Source organism: Lepidochelys olivacea, assembly GCF_965140295.1.
Source record: "Lepidochelys olivacea isolate rLepOli2 genome assembly, chromosome: 5".
Classification (NCBI taxonomy): Eukaryota; Metazoa; Chordata; order Testudines; family Cheloniidae; genus Lepidochelys; species Lepidochelys olivacea.
In genome coordinates, this window is record NC_140415.1 from 19065376 (window position 1) to 19085466 (window position 20091).

At 40.4% G+C, this 20091-nt stretch overlaps 1 protein-coding gene across 2 annotated transcripts in view; it reads left to right on the plus strand.

Annotated features, from left to right (window-relative positions):
* The first annotated feature begins 100 nt into the window (after positions 1 to 100).
* Positions 101 to 20091, plus strand: part of LOC311521170 (lung adenoma susceptibility protein 2) — a 28059-nt gene continuing 8068 nt past the window's right edge. For both annotated transcript variants that reach the window (XM_084629332.1, XM_084629333.1), the window contains exons 1-5: positions 101 to 178; positions 1314 to 1640; positions 5542 to 6321; positions 9204 to 9354; positions 11344 to 11452. In XM_084629332.1, coding sequence (XP_084485458.1) covers positions 1364 to 1640; positions 5542 to 6321; positions 9204 to 9354; positions 11344 to 11452 — 1317 coding nt within the window. In that variant the 5' untranslated portion in view covers positions 101 to 178; positions 1314 to 1363. The remainder of the gene's footprint in view (positions 179 to 1313; positions 1641 to 5541; positions 6322 to 9203; positions 9355 to 11343; positions 11453 to 20091) is intronic.

Consider the following 20091-nt stretch of genomic DNA (forward strand, 5'->3'; position numbering starts at 1 on the left):
TCTGGGAGTTGTAGTCCCCGGCTCGCTCCGGAGGAGGAGGTAAACTACAACTCCCAGAAAGGAGCGAGACCTTGTGCTCCTGCGCAGTGAGTAGCCCATCGCCATTTTGAAAGAAGTGTCGTTGTACTTTAAACTAGCGGGCGGCAACGGCGGATTACGGGCGCTGAGGGGAGCGGAGGTGGGTGCTGACTGTCCCGGCTGGGTATGCGTGCCTTGGAGGCCCCGCGGGTAGTCTCCCCGGTAGTTGTAGTCTCCCCGGCCGGAGCGGGCAGTGGGGCGGAAGGTCTCCGCGGGGGGCGGGCGTTGGGGGTCGGGGCTTGGTAACAGCCCTGCCCTCGTGTGAGGTGACCAGGTTGAGTGAGGCTGTGATTTTCAACAAGGCTTACGGGAGCTAGGTGCCTATTTTCATGGGATTTAATTCCTTTCGGCTTCTTTGAAAATCCCAGCGTCAGCCTTTAGTACTAGTCTAGGTTTCTGATCCTTCAGTAAGTGTCAACCCATGGGATTGTTATAAACAAGCCAATTTAAAGGGGCTGTCTCGTAATTGCAGAGACAGGAAAAGCTCTTCCAGTGCCTGTCCAATGTCACCCACACCTGTAGTTGGCAGGGTTCTTTAATACACCGTTCCCAGTACTGTTGCATCTAAACTGTTCTTGACTTCCTGCACTGATGGTGCTTCTATCACTTTGATATGTTCAACTGAACCACTTGCTTATACTGTTAAAACCATTTTTACTAATCTCTTCAATTTTGTTCTATTATTTTTGGGGTTTTCTGTGCTAGCTGTGATGTCATAGACTGACATTTTGGGATGTTCCAGTTGAAGGCAGTGGTCTGGCAGACTTTAATCTCTTCATGTGCTAAATGCCCCTCTTGCTAAACCGGGGTTAGTCGGCATCTTTCAGTACCAAATGTTGTTTGGAAAAAGCTAGTTTAACAGTGTGATGTCCGCACAGCATATGAGGTGCCTTTTGCATATGAATACTCAGATTTGTTCACTTTTCTCTGTCCAGATGCAGACTTATTTTTGTTCTGTGCTTTGAATGCCTTTGTTTTTCTTGTTATTGCCTACTCATATACATGCATAAATCATAAACATTTTTTTTATTTTTGTAAAGCTATGAGGTCAGTAGCCAGATTGAATATCTGGCTTAGAGCTGAATGGAATTTGTTAGCTTTTAAATAGTGCAACTATCAAAATTGGTGAAACTCTTACTGGAAATTAATAAACATACATATGCTTGATTTGAAAGTACAGTGTATGAGAGGACATCATGAGAGGTGATTGATTATATTTTTATTTCTTTACTCAGACTCTTCAGAAAGATGAGAAGAGATTCCATCAATCATTTGGATAAAAGCCATGGCATGCTCGTTTGAAAAAGACAGCATTTACTTGCCTGAATCTACTGTGTCTTCTCTCCTAGCAAGCTGCAGCCTTAACAGTAGTAACTCCTACTCAAACGGCTCAATTCAATACAAAGACAAGGTATACAACTCTGCATCTCAGGCTTTAGAGGCCTATATTGAAGATTTTGATCAAAGCCTTATGTCTTCAGAAGTAAGCACTGGAAAAATCTGCATAGGTCAGAGTACTCCTAAAGATAAGTCAGCAGAGTATGGTTCTGTACAAAAATACGGTATGTTTCCTGCAAATGAAGCTTAAATTGTGGTTTTGTTTAATATTTTGACATCTCTCTAAAGAGAACATCTCATGAACTGGTTCTTTTACATCTTTTACATCTGTCATCTTTTACATTTTCAGTCTATTCTTGTTTGTTATGTATGGCTATAGATACTCTCATTGAAACTTTTTTAAATTCCTTTTTGGAATTTGAATCTGTCAAAAAGTCTTAACACTGATCAGTAATCTATTTGATTTAATGAATATTTGCTGCATAAATTCTAGGCACATATTGTGTAATAAATGGTGTTTAGGTAGTGATACTTCTCAGTCTCTGTAATAGTCTTCAGTAAAAATGAATTTTTACATCTTATTAAAAATAAAACCATGTAAATTTGAAATTAGAGATGTATGGTGGAAGTGGAATAAGTCTACTACACTTCCTCACTTTCATCTCCTGTCTGTACAAGTTTTTAGGTATATAAAGGAACTGGATCTCCTGGACTGCAAACTTGGCTGGCGTGAAACTGCACTTTCATACTGTGCTGTTTACTTCTTAGTTTCATATTAAAGATTAAATGAAACTTTTGTAAATAATAACTTAATATTTGAAATCATAAGCAAATATAAGTAAAAGGTGGAATACCGCTGGAGTGGTGTATTACAAAGAGGCTACAGAATTTTGGTCTAATTTTAGTTGTTAGATTTAGTGTGTTGGTGGCCTGTAATATATACAGGCACTAACTACATGATCTAGTGGTCCATTTTGGCCTTAAACTCTGGCTGAGTTTGGAATAGCTGTTATTGGCAAATACATAAATATAGTGCAAGTCTTACCACGGGAGTGAATAAAACCACTGTTTGTTCTATATATGCCACACATTATATATGAAAGCACTGTTTTAGATCCCAATCCTGCATCACTTACCTGCTTAAAACTGAGAATGTGAGTAATACCACTCACATTACTAATGCTAAAAGTGAAGATGTGCATGTTTGCAGGATTGAAGCTCTCACTTTTTAAAAAATGAAGTTTTATTAGGTCTACTTTTGTGTATCTGTTGATCTGTAGTGCCTTTAGTTACTATCAGTCCAACAGTGGTAAGCTTAGTGGAAATCAAAAATATATTTTAGGGAAATCAAATTTCAAAATAGCTTTTTGCCCGCCACCCCGCAAAAAAGTGTTTTTTAGATCCGAGATTGAGCTCTTAGCCAAAAGCTAGTGTTAAGGATACTTTCCAGCTTTTCAACAAAACTCCTCAGATTGCATATGTCACTGTGACACAATGGACTTAAATGCTATTTTAAAAATAGAAAACATGTCTGTGATACCGCATTGAATATTGCATGTCCTGGATCTTAAGCAGGTGTCATTTTATGGAAAATTCTGCATTTTGGGGGAAAAGAGGAAAAAATGTTGGTGGAATGACTAAATGAGTAACTGATGTTTGGAACTAATCAGAGGCTAAGAATGTTAGAATACATCACAGTGGGGAAATAGATTTGTGGTCTGATGACACAGTCATAGGTACAGGAATAAACTTACTGCTCTGCAGCTGATTAAATATAAATCATCCCCACAATATATGATGTGCATGTATAGAACATAATATTGTAAATCAGTGCCTAAACTTGGATCTTGACAAGGATTCAATTTCTGTTCCTAGAGTAACATCAGAATTATATAAAACTAATTTGCTAGAGCACCTCTTAGGTGCTGATGGTATTATCAGTTCAAATAGTTGTGGTTACTTGTTACTTTATCTGAACTAGAGTTTTTTGTCTGAACCATAGGCTGCACCATGACTGGGAACAAAGGTTTGTAAAGGTGTTGCATTAGCCTTTACAGCTGTGTTAGTTAACACGAGTTTATTGGCTATCAACTAACTTTAACCACTAAAAACTCTAGTCAGAAACACCTGGAGATGTGTGGGTGTGAGAGAAACCGTTTTAGTGGCATGCAGTTTGTTTATGGTTAGGTAAGGCTGATATTTTTGTTTAATAGCTTTGTGATTCTAGTGCTTGCTTAAAAACAACTTTTTCTATTTTAAAAAAATATTTTCTCTTTACTTTATATACTGACAGCACTTTACAAACTGGGCCCCCAATCCTGCACTGAGCCTCATTGATGCTTTACTGAGCATGTCTGCACGTTATACATTTGCAAGACTGGATGTGTTTAACACAGTAGATTAATATATTATGCAGCTGAAATTGGTGGAAGATTTTGGGTAGTAAAAATACCTAAAATGGAATTTGGCTAGGAAAGTAAAATACATTTTAATGATGCCATTAGAATCTCAGTTTTAGAAATCTCTTCTAAAAGACTGAATTCTGACCCTGCATATCTTGTGAGTTCTAGTACGATCACAGGTTCAGGTTCTGTAGCTGCAGGCTATTGTCTTGTCCTTTCAATTCTACTTTTTTCTTCTAATATACTTGCTGCACTTTGGGAGAGACAGGGAATCAGCTTTAATATTTGTGTATAGGTGACAGTCAGTACTCTGCCTGAAATATTACAGATGTATTAGAAAAATGTCTAACCTTGAAGGCATGCCCTAAAATTGGACAAGTCTGTTTCTTTTGCTGACACTAGATCCTACAGTATTCATGTTGTAAGATTTTTTGGGGGCCAGGGACTGTCTTATGTCTGTGAGACTCCATGTGCACTTGTGGTGCTACATAATGTGATAACAGCTACAATTTACATGTGATAGCAACTTGGACACTCTCTGTAGGGTTTCAACATTTGTACATCAAAAAGTAGTTAGCTGTACTCCACTGAATGCATCTGATGAAGTGAGCTGTAGCTCATGAAAGCTTATGCTCAAATAAATTGGTTAGTTTCTAAGGTGCCACTAGTACTCCTTTTCTTTTAGCTGTATTCTGTGTCCCAATAAAACTTTAAAATCTAATTGCTGAAAAGGTTTCAGTATCTTGTGAGTTCTGTGCATCCTGTAAATTGTCATTTGAAATGTATTATGGGCAAAATGGTCAGCTGTACACATGCATTACACAGATTTTTAGGTACACAGATGTTTTATATGAAAGCAATTCTTTGAAAATACAGCACTCAGCCCTGGTCTACAGTACAAACTTACGTTGGTATCTAAGTTCCCTGTAAGTTGTGCAGCCGCCTTCTTAGCGCTGCACAGATGCTTAGGGAACCCACCCGGGGAACCTGCTGCGGCTGGGGGAGGGCACCTGGCCAAAGCCGGGGCGCCCCTCCCCCAACTCCAACTCTGCTGCGCTCGGACTGGCCAAAGCGTCCCTCCCCTGGCCTGGACCAGCCCGGAGAGGGGTGCCCGTCCTGTGGCCCTAGCCCCGTAGCTTCTGCAGTAGGGAGGGGGCATCGTTTTCCTCCCACTCCCCGCGTCAGGTGCTGCTGTGGGGAGAGCGGGCTGTGGGAGTCCTCTGTCCCCACTGGAGCCCCCTCCTGCATCCCCAGTTGGAGCATCAAACGAAATGAGGGCTAGATCAATAATGCCTCCAATCCAGGTGATGTCTGAAATATGCTGCCATTTATAGTCCTGCACTGAAGTCAAAATACTTCTCTGAATGGTGCACTGTTTTGGTTTTATGAATCAGATAAACAGCAGAAAGAAGATGCTAGATTTCCCACAAAACCACCCCCCTCTACCGTTCCACAGGCATAACATGAGTATCTTGACTCATGGGGAGTAAGACAAAAGTTTTAAATGACTTTATTTTGTTCATTTTTGCCACCAATATTTTGAGAGAAGTGGAGTCAGAATTGATCGACTATGATGCTTTGAAACATCAGTCCACAATATTCACATTGTAATTTAGTAAAAGAACTAATGTAAAAATGTATCTATCATAAGTTTTTCAAGTACATAGTTTTAATTTTTTTAAAATTTAGGAAAATATATAAAAACTGTTTCTCTGTTTTTCAGCTTTGGAGGACTTTAACCAGCAAGTAAAACTCAATTCCATTGCCTCACCTTTTATAAGACAAACTGTTTGTGACCCAGACTTGATTAGTCTCACCACAGATGATCTACTAGCATTTCCAGCAGATGGATCACTGCCTTTTATCCACAGGATACCTTCTGGGTCAGGGCTTCAAAGCGGGAAGTGGATTAGGAAGTCACTGAAAAAATCTCCCTTCTATGCTTATCAAACTTCCTCATTTGATGTTGAAAAAGACTTTGGTTTCCAAGACAATGGCAATGCTGTGGATAATCGAAATCACTACAGAGACATTGACAAAGAGAAACACAATGTGTATAAATCTCACAAATATAATTCTATATTTTCTAAAGAAAATGCAGGGGATTGCCTTTTTCAACAACACTCTAAGTCCATTTCTGTCAAGAATTATCCAAGGTGGCTTACTAGCCATAAGTCCGACTTGAATGTGTCTGGGATAAGTAGTATTCCTGATTTCAAGTACCCAATCTGGCTAAAGAGTCATAACCTTTTATGTGATTCAGCTAATCAAAGTTTTATTCAGACAGTTAACGTACAAGATGAATTTTCCTCTTCACAAATGTGTGAGAATCTGAAAAAATGCCATGTTGTGGATAAATTGGACTGCAGTTCTTTTGAACAAAATAGTTATCTGGATCCAACAGGTGACAGTAAAGTATCAGGAAATTGCCGATATGTCAGACCAAGTGCAGACTTCCAACCTGGCAATGGTCTCTCAAGACAGTCCAGACAGCCATTCAGAGGTAACTGCATTACGCATGATTTGTTTTGAATGTTTCTTGAGAACAAAATGTTACCCTTTTAGTCACACATGGCAGAACATGCTCCTCTTATATTGCGCAGTAAGGCTATTCACACCTATTCTACGTGGGGGAGTGGTGAAAAATCCACGCTCCTGAGCGATATAGTTATACTGATGTAACTCCCCGTGTAGACGGCGCTATGTCAACAGGAGAGCTTCTGCCCTCAACATAGCTACTGCCGCTCGGGGAGGTGGATTAACTACAATGAGAGGTCTTCACTAAATTGCTACAGCAGCACAGTTGCACCAGTGTAGTGTTCATGAAGACAAGCCCTCAGTAAAGTTAAGGTAAATCAGCTAAAGTTCTGAAGTCAATATGTATAAATTAGTACATATTTAATCTCACCCACCCATCCAATGAGTGCTGTCATTCAGGAGTAAAGTGGGCTTAGTACACTGTAATTTAATCTGGGAGGGTTAAGGTCTGGTCTACATCCAAAATTTAGGTTGACCTAGATACGTCAGTCCACTGAGTGTGAGAAATTCATGTCGGTGAGAGACATAGTTAAGTTGACCTAAGTCCTGGTATAGACACAACTAGATCAAAAGAAGAATTCAGTCCACCTAGCTACCGCCTCTTGAGGGGGTGGATTTACTACAGAGACAGGAAAAACTTCATGGTCTAGGAAGTGTCTACTCTATGGTGCTACTGTAGCACAGCTGCAGCGCTATAGCTGTACCACTGTAGAGTCCATAATATTAACATCTCCCTAAGTTAGAGTGAACAAAGGGCACTTTACTCCTAAATGAGAGTATCCATACAGGGTTAACCCTGTTTTAACTTATGCATGTTGACTTCACACTTCTAGCTGGTTTGCCTTTGTGACCAGCCTCTGCCAGTTTCTCTCAAACAGCAGAAGCAGATACTGCACTGAGAATACCTGTGACCAGCTGCAATAGGAAAGAATGGAGGGAGCTGGACATTACTGTGCCCATTTGCGGGGTCGGGGGGAAAGGGTTCAGTGCTCTATCCCTGCAGGGGGGCACAACATGGGCAGTAGCTCCCTCAACTCTTTAGGGGATGAGAAAGCCGAGCTCACCCCATAACCAGTTTGTGCCCAGTTTCCAGTCCTCCCTGGGAGCACCATGTGGAGCAGGAGCTCTTTCAATTCCCAGGTGGGGGGCAGCTTGCTGAGCTAGACTCTATTAAAAAAATCTCCCAGCATGTGGTGCCAGCAGCCCACCCCCAACAGCATTTTCCTGTTGCTAGCTAATGTGGTTAGTCAGGTAGCTCAAGAGGTAGAAGTCTGCGTTGCAGTGTTGAGGATTCAGCATTCACATTGCTGGTAATGTATGGTTGGGATTTGGTTTATTTAAAAAAAAAAAAAAAAAAAACCTAGGAAATTCTATAAAATCTAATTAAAACCATTATTTTAGATGGCAAAGTCAAGCACTCAGAAGTTAGGAAATGTCAGCTTTACAGATGCCTGCATAACTTCAGTTTTCACCCCTTTGTGTATATCTATTATAATGCAGTTTTTAATTATATGATCACATACTCCCCCCTCCCCCCCCCAGGACCCCTACCTCACTCAGTCCAGAGGCTAGTTGGACAGGTAGTTGAATTAGGGTTGCACATGAAAACGTAAATCTGCCACTTTCTAATTTTTGAGTACTTGACTTTGCAATCTAACTAATGCAGGTTTTGTATGTAATTACATATGGTGTGTGTATAACACTATGAAGACCTATTTGCCAGCCACTTAAGAATCCTCAGTATTGATATATATTTGATTAAATGAAAATCTTAATATCAGAGGGCTTTATAAAGTTAAGGAATCTTAAATGCTGTATTCTATAAATGAGGTATGGAAGGAAACATCCTACTGCATGGAAAGGCTGTGGCTATGTTAATTTTCCCTTCAATTCACATCTGACACAGATGGTGCAATTGAACAATAATATGCCCTACAGCAGGGATCGGCAACCTTTGGCACGTGACCCGCCAGGGTAAGCCCCCTGGCGGGCCTGGCTGATTTGTTTACCTGTCGCTTCCACAGGTTTGGCCAATCGCGGCTCCCACTGGCTGCAATTTGCTGTCCCAGGCCAATGGGGGCTGCGGGAAGTGGTGGCCAGCACATCACTTGGCCCGCACTACTTCCCGCTGCCCCCATTGGCCTGGGATGGCGAACCGCGGCCAGTGGGAGCCACGATCGGCCGAACCTGTGGATGTGGCAGGTAAACAAACCAGCTTACCCTGGTGGGCCGCATGCCAAAGGTTGCCGGTCCCTGCCCTACAGCCACAATAAAGATCAGCAGAGGCACTGATGCTGTCCCCTACTATAAAGAGGAGACAGCTGTTAGCAGGGCATTCTTTGAGAGGGATACTCAACTTTGGAATTCTCTCTTCCCACTCCACCAGATCTGTTAATCTTCAGGGTATAATACAAGATAATCTTTTCCCCAAGTGTTGAGGTGGGTTGAAGGCTAGAGGGTTTTTGTTTATTGTAGAGGTTATTTTATGTTCTGGGATGTATTTTATGTTGGAAGAGCAGTATTTGATTCTTTTCTGGGAACTTAGAGCTTGGAATAGAGGACTATTTGTTCTATAAAATCAGATGGCAAGATTTTTAAAAATAGGTACCTAGAGTTAGTCTCATAGTTCCATATTAAGAGGCTTAATTTCATATTTAAGCAAAATTTAGGCACCACATTTTGAAAATTTTGACAATACTGTCTGTGAAAGAGGACAGACTATTTCCAGTGTCTTACAAATCATTTAGACTAAGTCTGAACAGTATCTTGTAATAATGAAAGTGAAATTGCGGACTTGAAGAATCGTAGTGAATAGTAACTGGTGATGATGCTGTGTTGTGTTTTTAGATGACCAGATTGAGTTGCTTATCTTGAAGGCAAAGAGAACTCTAGAGTCTTCTGTTGAGAATTTATCAAGTGCTCTGAAAAATGATGGCAGCCCTTGTACAGTAGATATACTGGAAGCAGAAAGATCATGGGAAAATGTTCCAGTTGCTTTGTGAGTAAACAAAAATACACTTTCAAGAACAAATTGTATTAATGGTTATCATTGCCTAAGTATATGTGTTGTGTATACTATAGATAAGTGTTTCTCAACCTATTTACCATTGTGAGCTGCATATGCAGCTCTCTGTGTTATGTGGGCACCACACGTATGGCCCTGAGGATGTCACATGGACTGCAGCTGGGTGTTGATTGGACTGCAAGCAGCCCACAGGTTGAGAACCATTGCTATAGAATATTTTAGATAAGCATGATTTTCTCACATAAAAATGCTAAGGAAAGAGAAGGGAGTGTTTTTAGAAGATGCAGCTTGAATTGCTAAGATTTTGATATTTTATCATATGAGGTGGTACTCTACTGTCTCCTGTTCAATCATTTTATCAATTACTAGGTTTCTACTTTCACTAAACCCACAGTGATATATTTCTGGATCCCTAGTTTTGTAAATTTTGTTAGTGCAGGAAAAGTTTTGATGCAAGGCAACACACTGTCATTTGTTTATGGGGGGAACAGTTGATAGCTGTGAAGGCTTCTGGACAGCTTCAAATATGGGTCTAGATTCTTGGACTGGGTGTTTGGAGTAGTCCTGGATGTAAAAAAAGGATTGTCTTCTACAGGACCAAATAATTTGACCTACACTGTAGGGGAAAGTAACCTTAAATGTTTTGATGTGAAAATGAAGTCGGGGAGGATTAGCTAACCCAGGAAATGAGGGCTGTAATATAAATAGGATGTTCTGATGAGTTGTTTGAAGGAGGAGAGTGAAGATTTTTGGTGCATTGGTAATTGGGTATTGTTCCAAATATAGGGAGCAGAATGAATCCGGTATAGTGGAAAGCTATAGTAAAAAATGTTAATATCTTATCTTCCTTCCCACTATACCCCCTCCTTTTTTAAAATGACTATGAAGGTCTTGTCTACACAGGAAAAAGTGGAACTTAATCATCAGTGGTGGAAAGAGGTGAACCCTATCTGCACCAATCAGTACCAGTGGTGGAATTGAACTTGTGTTGAATCACATTTTGGTAGGATAGGCATCCTAGAAATGTAGGGCTGGAAGGGACCTAAAGAGGTCACCTACTCCATCCCTGCACACTGAGGCAGGGTTAAGTATACCTAGACCATCCCACCATTGTCTAACTAGTTTTTGAAAACCTCCAATGATGGGGATTCCATACCTCCTTAAGTAACTTATTCCCTTACTTAACTGGTTAGAAAGATTTTTCCTAATATCTAACCTAACTCTCCCATGCTGCAAACTAAGCCAATTACTTCTTGTCCTACCCTCAGTGGATGTGGAGAACAATTGATCATGGTCATCTTTAAAACAACTTTTTATATATTTGAAAACTTACGTTCCCTTCCCCAGCCTCTTCTCCTCTAGACTAAACATGCCCAGTTCTTTCAACCTTTCCTCCTAGATCATGTCTTTGAAATATATTATCACTTTTGTTATTCTCCTCTCTATCTCCAGTTCATTGTTTTTTTTAGTGTTGTGCCCAAATCTGGACATAGTACTCCAGCTGAAGGTCTTACCAGTGCCAAGTAGAGCGGAACAGTTATCTTCCGTGTCTTATGTATGATACCTCTTATTACAGCCCAGCATCTTTTTCACCACAGCATCACGCTGTTGACTAAGCTTCAAATTGTGACCCACTATAACCCACAAATTCTTTTCTGCAGTGCTGCTACCTAGCCAGTTATTTCTCACTTTATATTGTGAATTTGATTTTTTTTTTCTTCTTCTTAAGTTCAGTACTTTGCATTTGTCTTTATTTAATTTCATCTTGTTGGTTTCAGAGCAATTCTACAATTTATCAGGATCATTCTAATCCTATCCTCTGCAACCTCTCCCAGCCTATTATCTGCATATTTTATAAGCATATGAAACATTAGTCCCAATGACATGTGAATGTATCTTATAGCAATTTGAGTTTGTAAAGCTGTTTCATACTTTCAATTGCATGTTTAACTTTTTGTTTAGCAAACCTCCAGTACCTGTACGCTGTGAGGAAGATGAGAACGCCCTACAGTCCCCCAAGGCTAACATGGTTAATGAATTCCTTGAAGACTGTTTAAATAATGACAATCAGGTAGGTTAAGTTTAATTATACCTATCTTGTAATATTTCTTGCTTATAGTAGTCTTAAAGGAAATCATAAGACTTTACAGTTCTGTAAGTTGATTCTAGTGCATGTGCTAACATGGGCATCAAAAGTACATAAGACCAATAAATAGTAGCATGAGGAACACTTGTAATTGGTTTCTGTTTTAGCTTTAATAATGAGTTAACAGCAAAAGGAAAAATTGTAATGGCTTTAAATGGTCACATAATTCTAATGATTAAACCCTACATTCTGACCTTTCCATGATCAAGGATTGCAAATAAATAGCAGTTGATCTTAACCTATTTTGATAATAGTATTTGTTTCATTACTTGCTTGAATTTTCTATCCTATATTTTAATGTTTTTCCTATCTGAAGTAACTAAATGGTGGCGGTATCATTATCCATATAAATATCTGATCCTACTAATCTCTTAGCTTCAGTAATAGCTTTTGTCAATCAGTTGAGTTCCACAGCTTGGTTATATATTGTTTTTCCTCTTGTATTAGCTTTATTGTTGCCTTTTAATTAAACTAAATATGTCAGTCTACCTTCTCTAGACCAGTAGTGCTCAACCTTTCCAGACCACTGTACCCCTTTCATGAGTCTGATTTGTCTTGTGTAGCCCCAAGTTACACCTCATTTAAAAAGTACTTTGCTTACAAAATCAGACATAAAAATACAAAAGTGTCACAGCACAATATTACTGAAAAATTGTTAACTATTGTAAAAATGAGAAAGTAATAAAATAAATCAATTGGACTACTAATATTGTACTTGCATTTCAGTGTATAGTATAAACAAATAATTTTGTATAAAATTTTAGTTTGTACTGACTTCACTGGTGCTTTTTATGTAGCCTGTTATAAAACCAGGAAAATATCTAGATGAGTTGATGTACCCCCTGGAAGACTTCCATGTACCCCCATGGGTACACATACCTCCTGGTTGAGAACCACTGCTCTAGATCATTATTTTGTATAGTTTCCCTTCATATTCATCTCTTCACTAAAGAAAACATTCCTGATGTTTTCAGTCTCACTTTTGTTAACTGAACGCTTTCTATTTTTTGTTTCCTAACACAGTGTTAATAATAAATGTTCTGTATATAAATAAGTTCTTTTATTAGTAATCAAGTTAGCGAGATCATTATATTCCATGTTGGTATATACAGCATTTTGCCATTTACAAAACAGTTTATGGATTCCAAGGTCAGAAGTGGGACCTTCGTGATCTCCTGTATAATACAGTCCAGAGAACTTCTCCAAAATAATTCCCAGAGCATATCTTTTAGAAAAACATCCAATCTTAATTTAAAAATGGTCAGTGATGAAGAATCCATGCTGACCCCTGGGAAGCTATTCCAATTGTTAATTAGCCTGACTATCAAAAATGTATGTGTTTGTTTCCAATTTGAATTTGTCTAGCTTCAACTTTCAGCCATTGAATCATGTTATAGTGGTGATATTAGGAATTTACATTAGAAACTATACTAACATATATTTGCATTTTACTGTGTGCTTGCATTTAAGAAATAAATAAAGGTTTTCTACAAAACGTTCCCAACTACACATGTTTTTCACTGACGTTTTAAGGACAGATGTAGAGCTTTTCTTTTGCGGGGGGGTGGGGGTTGGGCGTTATGTTCTAGCTTTTGTGATTTAACAACTCCCAACATTCCTTTTTGGAATCTCTGAAAAAAGAACACCTTCATGTTGTTTTATATGACCAGGTCTTTCCTAAATCATTTTCTTTACAAAGTTTGATGTAAAGATTATATCTATTACTCTTGGGGGAATTCTGCTCCCAAAAATTTAAAATTCTCCATATTTTAGTTGTCAAAATAACACTCAATAATAATGCCAGTTTGAATTATTTTGGTAATTTATTTCAAAATACCTATCCGCAACTATGTCTGTAACAGTACAGACACAAAAAAAATAGAGTTGAGGAAACCCCTATAACAACTCAGTTCTTGTTTCTCTTCCCCCTCCCCCCAGAGCCCAGTTGGGGGGCCAGGCACCCACACCCCCTATTCCTCCTCCCCCCCCCAGCTTCAGGATTTCCCCCAGCCCAGACACTCACATGCACCCCCTGTGCCCGACCCCCTCAGAGTTCAGCCGTGGCCAGACACCCCCGCCAGTCCAGACATACCTACCCCTCTCCCCCAGAGCCCAGAGATCCAGAGAGAGAAATAGCCTGATGCTGGGTCCTGGGTTTGTGTGGAGTTTCCTACATGCCGCTTCCTTCCTTCAGGGCATGTTGAAAATTGCAGTTGCCGGGATCCCTCTAGTGCCCTCCCCGCAGCAGTGTCTTCTGCTTGCAAGCTGTGCTGTGCTGGGTCCAGTAACCCCTAGTGGTAGCCAGCAGCTCTCCAGCCTATTTTCCTCTATGGAGGAAAAGGAAATTCTGCACAAAACACTTTAATTTCTGCACAAATTGTGCATGCTCAGTGACACAGAATTCCCCCACAAGTAAGTATCTGTACCGAACTGGTACCTTACACAAGGGGAAGGTGCCGTGGTCTTTGAGAAGACCATCTTCCTGGTTTGCTAGTTTTTTTTGACCCAACACTCCCTAACATGGAAAGAATTGGTTAAGATTAGGTTAAATCTTTAAATATATCAAATCTTTATATATCCTACGTGACTCTTAAAGATCTATAATTTGCTTTGATCCTAGGTTAAGTAGTACCCAGTGATAACTTATACTGTGGGCTTATATGCACATGCTATTACCAGCTACACAAACATATCCACTTCGAAAAAAGCTAGGACAGTTTTTTCCTAGCAGGTGTCCCTGTTCTGGTGTTCAAATGTCCTGTTAAGGAGACAAAAAAAATAAAATTTCTCAGAAAAAGTATCTGCTCTTTAGTTTGCTTGTCTGTGAAGCTTCAGAGTCAGTTAGCAGCTGTAGTTTGGGGAGCCAGGCAACATCTTCTGGCTTGGGTACTGACGTTCTCAGGCTGCAATGTCTCCATCTACTTTCTTTGGAAGGGAAAGTAGAAGTTGTGATGGATATTGCAATCCCATGCAGTATCTTTGGGGGCTACTGTATCAAATTTATGAATGGCTTATGTACGATTGTATTCTACTCCATAGGGCAGGTTACCACAAATAGGCTACTACCTAAAAGCAGTGTGGGGTGATTACCCTGAAGATTGTTAAATAACTCCGGAGAAACACCACCTGGTGTTCGCGTATACTGATTCAAAGTTGGCTTTCCAGAGTCTCAAACAAAGAAAGGGCTTTTGGTATAAAAAGTTGAGCTTGAATTGTTATGGGGCCGCCTTTCTGCAAGCAAATGGATAGGACCTTCTGTTCAAGGGGAGCCCTAACCCTTCCAGAAGCACTGGAAAGACTGTGGCCTACTAGACTGCCAGAAGACTAATGGGTAACTCCTGGTGTGTTTAAATCTGTTTTATTTTTAATATTTTCTCAGTAATACTTTACCTTAAGAATAAATGTGCTTGCCTAGGATGAGCTGTGTGGTAACTTGTAACTCCTGGCAATATGCTGTTCAGAGTTCTCAGAGAGAGAGCAACACGCAGACATTCACTGTTAGACTGGTTTGCTGGGTATATCCAACTGTAAGGGAGGGATCTATGAAGCCTTAAAACCCTTGGTCAGAAAGTAGTGGGGCAGGAGTTCCTGATCAGAGATAAGTGATAGCTGGAGACCTAGCACCTAACTTGACACTCCTGGAATGGACTACGGAGGGAGCGGATGCAGGTGCAGTTACCCTGAAACTGTGCAATAGGAATATCCGCCTTCGAGTTGTCATTGTGGTGAACTTCTTCCTCATTTATCTGGTCTCTTATGAGTGAAACTTGGGCTGGTATTATCCCATAGGCCCTTACCTGTAATTATCTGATCGGATCAGAGGATCACAAGATTGTCACCCCAACTGCATTGCCCAATCATGAGTAAGTGATATCCGTCTGACTCTGGGTCCACTTTTGCGATTCTCCTTTTAGGGTACTGTTTCTTAGTCACACCCATGAGTCTGTTTTTTCCAAATAAATAACATTGAGGAAATAACTGGAGATGTTCTCAACCCCCTGAAGAGTCTCAGCTGTTCACCTGAAACACTGGAGTCTGTTCCTGGTAATAATTTATTACGAACTGTCCTATGACTTACAAAAGTGCACAAATACAAAAGTAGTTCCTTACCCATTTATATGCTTCTAAGTCCCCAAGGCGGACAAGGCCTTATAAATAAAATAATTTGCAGAACTGTCACCGTTTGGGGAACTGGGTAAAAGTTTATTTCACTCTATCAAAGATTAAAGTCAAGCTGCTTCAAAGATACTTATTAAATTAATTAACAAACTTATTAAAAATACTGGAGGTCTACATTACTCTATGCCTGTATGTGCTAAATCTTTGCTTTCCTGCCCCCCTCCACCCTGGAAACAAAAAATCTGGAGTGAGGAGGCCTTTTTTTAAGGAATTCTCATGCTATCAGAGAATTCTAATGTCATTTGAAATACTGATATATTGTATTTAAAGTTTATAGCGCACAATTAATCATTCTTAAACAATTAGTCTAACATATAAACTTATTTTAACAATTACACAATTTCAGCAAAATAACTATTTTTCTGCATAGCCTCATCTGTCTCAAGGTCTTCTGCCACTAGTATTGGCAGAGGTCTTACAATTCTTTGAGCAAAATTTGAGTGTGGATGAAGAGACAGAGCTTCTACTGTAACCTCACAGTTCTTAGGAGTAACATCATATGAAGCGGGGAGGGGGCGGAAGTGAGTTCACAGGATGCAGGGCCAGCCTTAGGGATAGGAGTATATAAACTGGACTCCGAATATGTATGTCTTATTGATGGAATATAAAATCTGAAGTGTCATGGATTACCATTTCCTCCTCGTCTTTTTTGTCTAGCAGAGTCGCAAAATTGGAATCCCGGGGAAGAAAGTTCCTCTAAAAGCATCAACCATCTCAACATTTGACCCGTAGCTTGGGGGTGTTAGACCCGCGAGTGAGGTCTCCCTATGGGCTGGGGAGCAAGCAGATACCGGACACAGTGTTAGTATATAATACTCTAAATGCTCTTTATTGATTACAAAACAAACCTTATTCACTCCACCTTCACACCCCAAACATAGTATACCAGAGTCCAAAGGTCAGAATGGTCCTGATGGTCAGTCAAGGTTCCTTCCATCAGGATAAGATCAGAAGATGCGGGGAGCCGATGAAAACCACACCTATATCCACACGGGTCTCTGGATCAATAAGTAATTCTGATTTGCAGAAATCATAGGCATCCATTTATAGTCCATTCCGTTGTGTCATCAGTTCTTTGCCTTTGTTTACTAGGCCTTCTACCTGCACAAAATTCCAAAGAGACAATGTTGGGTGGGCCGCCGTGATCCAAGTCATGCCATTTCCTACAATTCTTACACAATTTTATAATCAGTCCAGCTGGTGTTATTTCCTTTTCTGATGATTTTCCATATTTTTCTTGAAACATAAGATTGTTTTTGCAGAAAGAGTTCTAATAGTCCTTGACCTTAAGTCCTTGCTTCGATTGCTAACTTGCAACGCACGCATTCATGTCTGGCACGCATCATTCATACCAGGCCTCCATGACCTATACATATTACATGGATATATGAATCACTGTGTGTGTGTGTGTATACATATATATCTCCCAACATTCCCCCCTCTTGATACAATAATTAATGGCATTAATCATGTATCATTTTATAATTTAGCAAGCAATTCAATTTTATTGATCACTTGCTCTAAAACTTCTTGTCGCTTTCTTATTCCATTTTCCACTCTCTTAAGTTCTGTTAGTAACTCCCTTATCCACTGGGTAACTGATACCTCCCCTTCTGGGTACAATAAAGGACTCCACAATCTCCTAGCCAGTACCCAATTGATCACTAGTTCGGATTGCCACCAACACCATTGGGCAATTTATCGACCCTGTCTTTGCCAGTTTCTTGTACTACTTTACATAGAGCTTATTTAATAGTTTGATTCATCCTTTCTTCTCTCCCTGATGATTGAGGATGATAGGGAATATGTAGTTGTTGCTTTATTCCTAAGGCTTTTAATAAACTTTTAATTATTCCTCTTACAAAATGTGGCCTATTATCTGAATCAATTACTTTTGGAATTCCATATCTACTAAACACTACTTGCACAACTTTTTGGCAGTGATTTCTGCAGTATGTTTTCTGTTGGGAATTGCCTCCACCCATCCAGAAAAGGAATCTACCATCACTAACAAATATTTATTTCCCCCCTTGGATCTTAGGCAATTTATCAGTATAATCAACCTGTATTCTACTCCATGGCCCCACAATTCTTTGGTGTAACAAGAGTCCCGAATTCGGTGGTCTATTTCTGTCTGTTGCACACCTTATGCAATTTTTAACAACGTTTTCTACATGCTTTCACACCTTAGGCCATATTCCAATTTGTTTTATTTTAAAGAGAGTATTCTCTATTCCTTGGTGGGCCATAGAGTGACACAGGTTTTTAATCTCTTCTCTTTGAAGTTTGTCAGGTACACACTTTACCTCTCCTGTTTTCTTATTCACCACATATCCACCTTGTATATTCCAGTTTCCCCATCTTTCCTCAGGTTTAACCTCCTGTTTTAAGGCTTGACTACTAACTACCATAACTCCCAAAGGTTCCTTTACTGCTAATTTAGTTAAAGCATCCGCTTTATCATTCCAATATTTTTCATTCCCTTTTGGCTTTTGATGACCTTTAATATGTCTTGCTCTTAATTTTCCTGGGTGTGTTTTCAACTAATTATAGGTAGATATTCCAATCCTCTTTTTGGACCAAATTTTTCCCCTCAGCTGTTTCCCAATGATCTTTTTCCAAATCCCAATCCAGTATAACAGTCCTTGTACCACAAAGTCTGAATCCAAATAGACATAAAGACAGTCTGCAACATTATTTTTCTGTGTAATCAGATCATTAAGAGCTCTGACCTCTGCTCCCTGAACTGAGGTCATGCTCCTAGAACCAGAAATTGTTTCCCCATCAATTTGTACAGCTGTATAGTCCGTATATTTCTTAGTGTTCTCATGGTATGAACTACCATCTGTAAACCAAACCTCTTTTTCTCCAAGGTTTAACATTTCATGTACCAGGGTTGCTTCTTCAGCTAACTTTGGTTCAGTTTCTGGAAGTGGGCATTCATGCTCCTCTCCTTTCATCAGGAGACCATATGGTAGCATCATTGCTTGTTTGTTATTCTCATATGTAACATCTCTCCTAGTTAACATCAAGGTCCATTGGGCCATCATGATATGTGATACTGCTTTTCCCTGCAGTTTTCCTGATTAAAATATACTTCAGGGGAGAGTCAGGTGTTGGTATTATAACAGGGACTGTGCCAGTCGTCAAATCAAAAGCTTCAATGGCCCTGTAGCGAAGTGACTCCTCACCGGTGCGGTGCCTCCCGCTGGTCATCTGGGAATTAGCTCTTTTCCAGTGTACAGAGTGCCCTCTGCAGGCCAGTGTCTCGCCTGCCGCTGGCCCCGTGTCCCCCCAGACTCAGATGCCCTTTACCTCACGGTTCTGCCCCAGCAGTACCCCCACACTCTGGGTCTCCCCTCCCAGGGTAACCCCCAACCCCCTAAGCCCACCTCACTTCAGTGACTACTGTCAGTCATCATCTAGCCCCCTTTTACTGGGGCAGAATGCAGTCTGTAATGGCCACTTATCATTGGCAAGGGGTTAGGACCAGCTGCCTCTGCCTATTCCCAGGCTGCACCTGTGTAGCCTCAGTACCTTTATAGGCCTTCACCAAGACCTGTAGCCTGGGGGTTTACCAGGCTGGAGTTCCCTAGCTCCCTTGCCCTATTCCCCAGCACTGTTCTGCTTCAGGTACTTTCCTTTCAGGCAGCTAGCCCTTCCCACTTCAGGGCTAGAGTGAGATTCCTCCAGCTTCTGGCCCACAGCCCTCTTGTCAGGACCAGCTGGGCCCTAATTGAGCTGGCCACAGCTGTGGCAACTACTCCCTTAACTGTTTTCACTCTTTTTTCCCAGCCACAGCCCTCTGCAGGGCTGCTTTTATCCCGTTCTGCAGGAGTGGGGCAGCTGCCCCACTACAGGCCCACACAGCAGCTAAACATTCTTTTTCACAGATCCCAAACTGCTGCTCTGTAGGGGTTAATTTTCTAGACTCATGTGCTACCGGTATTAACTTTCTGTCAGTTTCTTGCATCAGTACGGCTGCTAGACTTCATTGGGTTGCTGCCAACTTAATCACAAATGGCTTGTTTATTTCTGGGAATTTCAATGCTGGAGCTTGCATCAAGGCTTGTTTTAAATTACAGAAAGCTTTTTCTTGTTCAGGCCCCTGCTCCCATTCTACTTTATTTTTTAGTAGACGCCACAAGGGTCCAGTTATAGTGGCAAAATTCCAGCAGTTTCCTTAAATAGTTAAACCCTCCTAACATCACCCTCAATGTATGAGAATCCTCTGGCCTTGGTAAATTCATTAATGATTTCACCTTTTGTTGATCTACCTGAATTCCTTGTTCCCCTAGGGTCACCCCCAAACAATTCACTCTCCTTTGCACTAGTTGGGCTTTCTCTTTATTAGTCTTGAAACCCGTTTCCTGGATGAGTTTCAA